We start from the raw sequence: 10,961 nt of genomic DNA on the forward strand, positions 1-10,961 counted from the left end.
AAGAAAACCTATTAAAGCAAATAGAGCCTGAAGAAATGTATCAGAATTGAATTCTCTTCTTATCTCAACATTCAGGCCTGGGCCCCACACTGGGGCCAAATATGGACTATTCTGGGGTTAACACGAGGAGGAGGACTCGCAGGCAGAGTTGTTAGTTGAGATAAGGACAATTTACTACTCTGTTGCAGGGATATCAGATTGCACAAAAGAAAACAGAAAAGGGGGAGGAGGGGAGGACCACCCAACAGAACTCTCCATAAACTGCACAAAGCAAAAGCAGACAAAAAGGGCTGAACCCCAGCCCGGAAACTGGGGAAGAAACACTAACAGATTGCTCTGTGCCACTTGGAGGGGTTGGATGGGGATAGCTCTGCTCCATTCCCCCCCCCCCCCCCCCAATCCCTTGTACCTCCTAATGGGGCCAGTCAGTTTAAACCAATACAGTGACCCACGGTTGCTTCTTGGTCATGGCTTTCATAGGGACTAGACAATGCAGCTTTGATATATTGGCAGCTTGGTTGCAGAGTATTTAAAAGGAAAAAAAAAGGAGATGTGGTAAGCATTAGAAATTTAACAGGTTTTCCTTATCAAACACATTAGGACCTAAATCTGTTCCTAAGTGACTTACAGAGCCACAGCGTAGACTTAACAGTTGCTCATAGATGTGATTTTCACTTCAGACCAAAAATCAAGAGGTATAGATCTGCTAGAAAGATAAATGTCAAGGCAGGCATGTAAGCTTACTGAATTTTGCTTTTAGTTTTTTCTTTCTTTTAATATATTCAAGATTCTAAAGGAACAAGATGTCCTGATCATTCAAGGAATGTATGTACATGCTGGATTACTGCATAAAAAGCCTGGTAAAAAAATATATCTTCAAAGTAAGTGATAAGAGGACAAAATTTGGATTTTTTAAAATATTTGATATTCAAGGTTATGATGAGGAATCTGGAAAACAGGTTTGCAAATTGTACAGCCAGCTTGAAGGAAGCCCTTAATGGGAAAGCCTCTTAGCTTGTCTCTCTTTGATAAAATGCAACCTTTTTTTTTTGTTAACAGGACAGTAACAATCTGATACAAATGCTAACTCTTGGAGTATACAAGAGTAGAGAGCAACTTTACAAAGTACTCTCTATAAGAGGAGAATGAAACAAGAACACTGATAGGAAAGCAGGGACAGTGCCCAAGACTATAAAAAGTATTTTTTTCCTGGAAAGAAAATGAAACCAAAATGAGAGAATGTGTGAGAGTGCAAACTGAGCATTCAGCTGAAGTTTCAGACATTGCAACAGGTGGTGTGATATTTTAGATAACCTGAAGGATGACTACATAATGTTAATTTGGAAAAGATTTGGTCTCTGAAACCTTATGTAGTTAAGCCAGTGCTATATACAAACTACAAATCAATTAGTATGTACTGTCAAGACGGAAAAAAAATGGGAGAGCTAAGCCATAAAAGGCATATTGCAGCCTAAAACCTATTTGGCCTTCACAGAATCACAGAAACATTCAGGTTGGAAAAGATCCTTGGGATCATCAAGTCCAACTGATAACTAAAAATGTTCAGCCCTAAACCATATCCCCAAGTACCACATCTGAACAACCTTTAAACACAGCCAGGGTTGGTGACTCCACCACCTTCCTGGGCAGCTCATGACGATGCCTGACTACTCTGTCTGTGAAAAAATTCTTCCTAATATCCAGTCTAAACCTAACCTGTTGCAGCTTGAGGCCATTCCCTCTTGTTCTAGAGCTAATTACCTGTGAGAAGAGACCAGCACCAACCTCTCCACAACCTCCTTTCAGGGAGTTGTAGAGAGCCATGAGGTCTCCCCTCAGCCTCCTCTTTTTCAAGCTAAGCAGCCCCTGCTTCTTCAGATGCTCCTCAAAAGATTTATTCTCCAGGCCTTGTGATTCCTTGTTCATTTTCCAGTAATTAATTGCTGTGGTGTCAGGCATTTTAAACTCATTAAATAAAGAGGCAGTAAACGGCTTCAGAGTTTAACAGCCTGCCAGTTTTATTTAAAAGGAAGAGTGTATTTTGATTTTAAGTTCTTTTAATTGAACTCTTTTAGAACAGTTCTATGCCACTTCCCTCCCTTCCCTTTTATTTTCCTTTTCCTAAAACTGCTGAAGGACATTCATAGAAGGAATCCCAGACCTGCCTTGTTCCCCTGCTGCCAGCTTGGCAGGTCTTCTCCTCAGAATGAATGAGAAAAGGAAATCAATGGCAGCTTTTTAAACTCCTGCTTTTGATGAGGATATTTGTCAAGACAGCTTGACAGTTTCTTAGCAAACATCCAGCCACAGGAACACAACAGTAAGTAGTTCTCTGGTCTAGCATTATACCATAAAGCAACTCTGAGATAAACACCTTAATATAATGCAAATGCATACCCCATAAATGTATAGAGACTTCCCCAAACAGGAGCAAACACCCAGTTAGGAGGACACCAGGATGGCTTCTGTAGCGACTCATACCACACTGGGATTTCCTTTTTGGTTATCCTACTTCCTAAAACTCCTCCTGCATGGGGCAGGAGTGTGAAACCCACTGCTGGGGCCCAGGCTGGTACCACGTCCATTGAGACAGCAAATCTGAAACAAACCAAAATGTGTTGATTGACAGAGAAATGTTTAATAATTCCAGTTTTAGCAGGTTTAAAATGTATACACATGCACAGAATCTGATCCACAGCCTAGTCTTGTCAGCTAGAAGGTGACAGCTGGAATTAATGGATCTTGCAGCAGCTTCACTGGACAATACTCACCCTCATAAAGGAACCTCTGATTTACAAGGTGGGCAGGAAGAACAGGATTTTTACTTCCCTTTCAGTTTTGTGTGCTAAGATTACTGGATTTTACCTACTCCAGATATCCTCACACAGAAGAATAAAGCAGTTGGATATTACATGACCTACACTTTGAAGAACAAAATCCAAAAAAGGTACTATAAGTGTGTATTTCTGTATTTACCAAAAATGCCCATCCACTCACTGAAACAGCTAGTCAGGAGTGAGAAAACATAGCTAATTTCTTGTGCTCAAGGAAAATAACTGGACACATTGTGTTGCATTTTTAGTTTCCAAAGGGTGCTGACCATGTTCAGCGTGTGTAACTTAGTAGCAGACACTTGAGAAGCTGCCTCAAAAAGTAAATACCAGGGAGGACAATGAGGAGGCACTTCAGCAGTGGTTTGCTGAAGGAGGAAGGAGTGGATAAATGAGGAGTACACCTGTGGCTCCTTCACCAGGCATTCCATCAGTTCTTAGTTACCAAACCCATGAAGTGTACTGGATTAAATTTGCCTGCAGAATTAAGATGTAAGTAATGCCTTCTTGTGGTAGGCTGCAGTAAGCAAGCAAGCAGGGAAGAAGGCAGCAGACTAAACACTCAAAACCCAGGAAAAAAAATGAGTGAAAAAAAAAATCTAAGCAAAGAATTCCAAACTCAGGCTGGGAAGAAGTGGGAGAGCAGTGTGCTAGTCTGTGAGAACAGTATTCATTAGGTGGGTAAAGAATGGCCCACAAGGAAGGGATGAAAAATTCACATCACTCAATGCTGTTGTCATTGCTGCCATACTTCCTGCCTAATGGATTCTACTTGCTGTTTATCAGGGAATGTCTTCAGTGGAGCAAATGAGTTACCCTCTTCTCCTGCACCTAGATCTGCATTGTGGCTTTCCTGAGGGATCAGGCAGACAGCTGCAGCATACATTACCTGTCACCTGTGCAGACAGCATGAAAGGCTCTGCTTTTACTATGATAAGAAGGAATTGCTATGTGCAAGAGCACCAAGGTGTAATGGAAGCAAGCACAAAGACTGTCTTCTGGTTGCCTTCAGGTAAGTAATTCCTAAAGGTGAAGTTAAAAATTAAAAAAATCTCACTAATTCATAACCTTGTTGCTTTTGCTTTACCTGCAGAAAGAACACTAGGCTTAGTTCTTTTCTTTACACACCTCCATTGTGGCTGTCAAACACTAACTTATATTTTTTAAAGTGATGAACAAGGACACAAAGGAGTTTATGCTTTATTTAGAGGTAACAGTTTGTAGGTGGTTTCCTGTAGGTATTAAGCAACAGGACTTTGTCAGCTTCCCCCCAGGGAAGAAAGTCTGATTCTGCAAACTGAAATTGCTAAACACTAAATGCTATCAAACTGGCAAAACACTGCTCTGCTGCAGTCATTAGTGAATACATGATGGAGCTATGCCACTGTCCCTCTGAGAGCTGGAGAAACAATGCTGAAATCATGCTTAAGTAACAAGAAAATTGGGCAAGCAAACAAAAGCAGAGAAAGCACAAAGCAAGGAAACAGAGAAAGTGAGGCCAGGTGCAAACAGGAAAGGGGAAAACATGTGATTGTGTGTGAACACGATGGCTTGAACTGAGGGCTGCTGTCCCAGTCTTATGTTACTGCTAAATACTAACATGCTTTCCAGTTGTATTTCTTAAGACTTCCCAAGCACAAGAAAATACTCTTTCTCATCTACTACCAAGAAAAAAGAAGGGCAGCAAGTTGAGAATGTGCTGCTAGGCTCGGCCTAGTAGACCACAGCTGTCCATCAGCAGTGGGAATTCCTGTATTTTAATTCCCATGCAATGTAGTACTAGTATCCATTTCCCACAAAAGCCAGTAGCTAACTCAGGGAGCAGCACCAGTTGATTTGGAAGATGTCCATCTTCCTCTGGTTATGAGAGCTGGGCTATTCAGTTAACTGTGCAGTATGAGGCCTGTGCCATGTTTACAGAATGCTCATTGCAATTGTTTTGCCCTAGTTTCAGCCGGGGTAGTTCACCTCCTTTCTAATAGCAAGTACAGTGCTGTGGTTTGGATTCAGTGTAACAGTAATGCTGCTACCACAGGGATGGTTTAGTTGTTGCTAAGTAGTGCTTATCCTTACTCAAGTTTTTTTCAGTTTCCCATGCTCTGCCAGCAAGCAGGTACACAAGAAGCTGGGAAGACACACAGTGAGGACAGATGACTTGAACTAGGCAAAGGGATGTTCCATACCATAGCACATCGTTCCAAGTATATAAACTGGATGCTTGGGCATTGGCCAGTGGGGGGTGAACACTTGTCTTTTGTTGGAGTTGATTTCTCCTTCCTTTTGCTATCTTCTTTTTCATGACAATTAATACTGCTATCATTTCATTTTAGTTATTAGACTGTTGTTACATCAGTCCATGAGTTTTCCTTTTTTTTCCCCCAATTCTCCTCCCCATCCCAGCTGAAGTGGGAAGGAATGAGCAAACAGGTCTGTCATGGTTAGATGCTGGCTGGAGTTAGACCACAACACTGACACAGCCTCACTGGCTGCACCTGTATTACACAACCTAGAAATAATTGCCACTTTCCCCATCATACCCCAGCTATACTTCAGGGTAAGATCTGGTTGCACAATCTTCTTGCATCCTGATTTTCATACTAAAGAAACCCAAGATGTCTGTGGATGATACCTGCCACGTGCCAAGCAGCTACCCACCTCTAAGAACCACCACAGTTGGAAGTCTTTTCTTTCCACTCTTAACTTGTTTATTTCTGTTTCCACTTTTTATCTCTGCCCTGCAACATGTTCTTCATCACCCTACCCGTTTTCTCTTTAGCCCTAGACTGACTTCAGATAGTTGTGTGCAATACAGTGAGGGCTGCAGCAGGACAGTTCATTGTACAAAGATATTAAAATAACTCTTTTAGCTATTCAAAGCATCTGACTTGCCCAAAGCTGATTCCAATAAAATAGGGGAGGGAAAAAAAACAGTATTACAACTTGCTGCCTAATGGGCTGCTGTCTTTCTGCAGGTTATTTCTCTATGGTGCTGCAGCATGCAAAAAAACAAACAGGAGCATTCTGTGCCCTCCTCATTCTGGAAAAAAACACTGTGATGTGTTCAAGGGATCAAAGGGATGTGATGTGCTATGGGTGGGACTAGATGTGTTATGACAGAAGCGGTGGCTTGCTTCAGCCTGATGAAAAATTAATGAAGCCACTTCATTGCTTGGAGTGGGTCTCTAAAAAGTAGGTGGGTCACTTCCCCTTCTCCAGGCACTCCCAGAGAGAGAGAGAGGAAGGAAAGGAGAGAGGGAGGGAAAAGAAAACTATTTTCATAGCATTTTGTTAGATCTCTGTGTTGATAAGACCTCTGACTAATCCCTTTCTTGTGCCACTTAGTGTCCCAATCACGTGGGGCTTAAATTATAGCTATTGCATTAAAACCACAGAGGAAAATCTCTCAGAAGGGCTAAATCACCCACACAGTTCTGGGGCTTATAGGCCTCACTGTTTTGAGGTAGCTTGACAAAGCTTTGAACAAAGCTATTGAAGGATGAGGTGTCCCAGGACATACACTCTCTCTCATCCTAGAGAGTGTATTTTTTGAGAGGCAGATGAAATTCTACCTAGTTCTGAGAGGCACCATGCAAATTTTCTCTGGGGAAAAAAGGCTTCTGTCTGAAGAATTCAGGGGTGCATACTTATTTTGCACTGATAAAACCATTTCTGCATGTTGTGACTAGGAAACCACAACACTAACAACCACAAAGTGCAGCTACCACAAAAGAGCAGTCTTGTTTCTGTTACTTAATCTCACATAATAAAACAGCATTTTTATATATATATAAATACAACATCCTTATCTAACAAGTATATAGAATATGTTTACAATAGGTATTTATAACTAAAAATTAACACATTGGTATTTATTTAATGATATAATGCAAGGTGTACTCATCAGGTTTAAAGACACCAAGCCTCACTCCCCAGGTTACACTCCTTTTAAAATGGCAGAGCACAAGCTGTGCAAATTAATCTATTATTTATGAAAGGTTCACATGCTGGGATAGAGATCTACACTAGAACAAAGCTTTCCCAAGTGCTAATTTGCTGCTTACTGCTCAGCTTCTTCTAAATATTGCCTGTGTACATTTGTATAAAATCCTCTGCACGCAGCACAGTCTAGAGACCAAACATCCCTTTGCCTACTTTCCTTACAAACAGCTACCCAGCCTCCTGCTGCAGGTTCTTCTTGTTTGTCCCCCCACCTGGAAAGTGCTGTCTGTATATCTTCTTAAAATATTGGAGTTTCTCTTGGTTTAGTTTTTTTTTTTTTTTTTTTCCCTCTTTCTAGGCCTGACTGTTCAATTTGCCAGCTCTTCTCTTGGAGCACAGTAAAACCTAATGGAAGCAACACAGCGAAGAGATGCCTTAATAGCAGTGGGACGTTCATGAGGCATCACCACTGTTAAGTCTCAAGTGGTTTACAAGTGGTCTGCACTTTCTGTGGTGAGTCAGAGATAAAATGGGAGTGCTGAGATGTGCTTACAGCCACAACATTGCCACGGGAACTCTCATTCAGAGAGGGGCCTGCAAGAGGCACCCCTTCCTGTTGGGGCTCATATGGCAGGTGGTATTAAGTGTGCCTAAAAGCTCTAGTGCACAGGCCAAGCACAAGAGTTGGAGTTCTTGTCAGAATTCTTACTGAGGCACTAATGCAGTTGGCCCAGCTGATAACTTGCTAAGATGAGAGAAGATACCAGGCAGCACAAATATTACCACTTGCATTACATGCAGAAGCAGCCACGGAATGGGCTCTAGTCATATATATAGATACATGTGTACATAGGGGGAGTAGAGACCAACACTCACCTCGCTACAACTTCCTTGCAGGGAGTTGTAGAGAGGGAGGTCTCCTCTGAGAAATCCAACTCACTGCCTGGCACTGTTTCATAACCTTAAGTGATGCAAAGTTATTGCAAAACTGCAACTTCGGCATGGCGGATTTCACTTTCTCAGAAAAGAATACTCAAATTGGTGAAGTGCATTTTGTGCCGATTTGTAGGCATTGCTTGAGACCTCAAAAAAACTCCAAATCCTTCCTTTCCCCCTTAAAGAAATGACTGATTTAAAGCGAGTTACAGGGATGCTGAAATAAAATACCTTTAGTTAAATCAGCAGCCTGAAATAATCCCCGCTCGAGCACACAGAGCAAACGTGGGAAACTCGTATGCAAAACCAAAACATGCCATATCCCAGCACCGACAAACAGTCCGTGCCCGCCTGGATAAATCCCCCGTGCCAGGAAGCTGCAGTACCGGCTCGGCAATGCAAAAGGCGGCAGCGGGGACCCGACGCTTCTCGGGCGGCGTCTGCCTTCCAGCCCCTGCGCCCTGCCCTGGTCTAGTCCGTGAGGGAGCCGCGGGACCCGGAGCGGGCGAGGCGGCACAGGGCGGCCCCAGCGTTACCTTGCTTTCCGCGACGCGGCCGCGCTTCCTCTGCCGTGCGGCGGTGGAGCCGCTCCCCGGGCCCGCCCCAGGGAGGAGCTGCGGCGCCGGGCGGGAGGGGCGGCGTGTGCGCGGGACGGGCCTAGGGTGTGAGCGCCGGGACACGCCGAGCGACCGAGCGGCGTTCGTTCCTCCCTCCCTCCCTCTCCTTCCCTCCTTCTCGGAGCCTGGCGGTAGGGGCGGGGGTGGTTGTCAGTGAGGGCTGCCCGGTTCCCGTGGCAACGCGGGGCGCGGCGGCGCAGGCGGCCGGGCGGCGGCCATGGGCAGCTGGGCCGCGGCGACATGGCGGCTTGGTGGCTGCAGCGGGCGCGGCGGCCTCCGCGACGTACCGCGGCGGTGGGGCAGCTCCCGCATCGGCGGTGGGGACCAGGCGGCGACCCTGAGCGACTTGTTGCAGAGTTCGGTGGAGGCCGAGGAGCCGGACGCGGCGGCGGCGAGGCGGGAGCGACTGTCTCCCCGGGAGGGCACGGTGCTGCTCTTCCCCGGGCAGGGCAGCCAGTTCGTGGGGATGGGCCGCGGGCTGCAGCAGTACCCCGCCGTGCGGGACATGTACCGCCTGGCCGAGAAGGTGCTGGGCTACGACCTGCTCTCCCTCTGCCTGGAGGGGCCGCGGGACGAGCTGGACCGCACCCAGCACTGCCAGCCCGCCGTGTTCGTCGCCTCCCTGGCCGCCGTGGAGAAACTCAACCACCAGCAGCCTAAAGTGAGGGAGGCGCCGCGGGCGGGAACGCGGAGGTGGAGGCCGGGCCGGGCCCCGCCTGGGGTCTTGGTCCTGCTGGGAGGTTGTGACACCGCTCCCGCACGGCCTCCGCAAACCCCGGAGGTGGGGCTCGGCGGGGCTCGGCAGCGTGTTGGGAGCCGTCTGATGTTTGGGTCTGTCTCCATGCAGGTGGTGGAGAGGTGCGTGGCGGCGGCGGGCTACAGCGTGGGAGAGTTCGCGGCGCTAGTCTTCGCTGGAGCCCTGGGTTTTGCCGAAGGTGCCCGGGGAATGTGCTGAGCCCCTCCCTTTAGTGGGAATCTCCCACCCCATGCTTCTTCCAAAGCATTGCCTGTTACCACCGCGTCCCTCCCGCCTTTTTTCTTCTTTTTATTTTTTTAATTAGAGGATAAATTTGACCCCACTGTTCACTTTATTATGTGTAATACATTAAAAGCATTGACGTTTCACGAGAGTAAATAGCCGCCCTTTCTTGCGCGCATAAGTAAGGCGCCTTTCGTGAGCTCCCGAGGCTTATCTTTACCCAGCATTTCTGTTTCTCTCCTCAGCGCTGTACGCGGTGAAGGTGCGCGCTGAAGCCATGCAAAAGGCATCGGAAGCTGTCCCCAGCGGAATGCTGTCGGTTATCGGTCGGCGAGAGGCAAATTACAAATTTGCCTGCTTGGAAGCCCGTAAACACTGTGAATCGCTGGGTATAGAAAACCCCGTGTGTGAGATTTCAAACTATTTGTTTCCAGACAGCAGAGTCATTGCAGGACACTTACAGGTATTGCTTCAGAATAACTCTCCCCATGGTTCAGTTTAAAATTTCACTTTTAAAAACTTTTGCTTTGCACTTCCATGTGGAAATGGAAGTTATGTATGGCCATAGTTTGTCCAGACTAAAGTAATTGAGTTGTGGGTTGCTGTTTGTTTTTTTCCAGCATCTGCTCAGTTGTTGGGTAGGGAAAGGAATCTCTTTATTGTGCTAAGGGCTGATGAGGTGATTCTTGTGGGGTGGCTGAGTAAACCTTTGGTCGTGTGAGATTCTCACTTCTCTCTCTCTTTTATAGGCTTTGGAATTTTTGCAGGAGAATGCCAGAAAATACTATTTTACACGTACAAAAATGCTTCCAGTCAGTGGGGCTTTTCATACCAGACTTATGGAACCAGCAGTAGAGCCATTGGCTGAAGTCCTAAAATCGATTGAGATTCAGAAGCCACTGCTCTGTGTCTATTCCAATGTTGATGGCAAAAAGTACATGCACTCAAAGCACATTCAGAAGCTGTTAGTGAAGCAGGTGGTTTCACCTGTGTTGTGGGAACAGACCATGCATTCTGTGTATGAAAGAAAGCAAGGAACAGAATTTCCTTATACATACGAAGTGGGGCCCGGGAAGCAACTAGGAGCTATTCTCAAAAAGTGTAATTTGAAGGCCTGGAGACAATATGACCATGTAGATGCTGTGGAAGATGAGGAAATTGATGCCTGAGTAGCCTTTTGAGAAAAATCCATGCGACTTGCCATTTTTCTGTCTAAGTGTGCTCTCAAAAGAGGGGGTCTTAAACACTCAAGGCTTCTTGTGATGAGAAGAGCACTGTGTGAGTAATTGCAATGAACATTTTCCTTCCCTATGTGCTTCAGGTGTGGAAGGGGAGAGCAAAGTCTGGCTTTTCTGTGTTGGGACTGCAAAAACTGCCAATAAATATGCCAAATAGCCACCTGTTTGGCCTCAATCCTGCAAACAACTTCCCCTCCTTTTTTTTTTTTTTTTTTTTGTTTTTCCTTTAAGAAAAGGGGTTTGGGTGTTGATTCAAGTGGAAATCAGTAGCTTTGGCAGTCTGATGTGGGTACGGGGTTTTCTGTGTGGTTACAGAACAAAGCTGTTGGCTTTGGGTTGTGGAGGCCTCTATGCTGATCTTCGAGGGCACACTGGAGAAGCTATCCAGTTAGTGCAGCTTTTGGTGTGTTGATGACCCTGC

The 10,961-nt window shown here is 45.7% G+C and overlaps 2 protein-coding genes across 2 annotated transcripts in view; one reads left to right on the forward strand and one right to left on the reverse strand.

The window, feature by feature from the left end:
- The window catches only part of TSPO (translocator protein), a 12,651-nt gene extending 4,086 nt beyond the window's left edge, over window positions 1-8,565 (reverse strand). The window contains exons 1-2 of the mRNA XM_064166506.1: window positions 8,243-8,565; window positions 2,398-2,598 (exon numbers count right to left, since the gene is read on the reverse strand). Of these exons, the coding sequence (XP_064022576.1) occupies window positions 2,398-2,598; window positions 8,243-8,565 (524 nt within the window). The remainder of the gene's footprint in view (window positions 1-2,397; window positions 2,599-8,242) is intronic.
- Window positions 8,541-10,727, forward strand: MCAT (malonyl-CoA-acyl carrier protein transacylase). The gene is made up of 4 exons (XM_064166505.1): window positions 8,541-8,984; window positions 9,171-9,258; window positions 9,548-9,765; window positions 10,052-10,727. Exons 1-4 carry the CDS (start codon window positions 8,541-8,543, stop codon window positions 10,469-10,471), a joined length of 1,170 nt encoding a protein of 389 aa, XP_064022575.1. The 3' UTR covers window positions 10,472-10,727.
- Window positions 10,728-10,961: the final 234 nt, after the last annotated feature.

This window comes from Pogoniulus pusillus, chromosome 27, assembly GCF_015220805.1.
Source record: "Pogoniulus pusillus isolate bPogPus1 chromosome 27, bPogPus1.pri, whole genome shotgun sequence".
NCBI classification, from domain to species: domain Eukaryota; kingdom Metazoa; phylum Chordata; class Aves; order Piciformes; family Lybiidae; genus Pogoniulus; species Pogoniulus pusillus.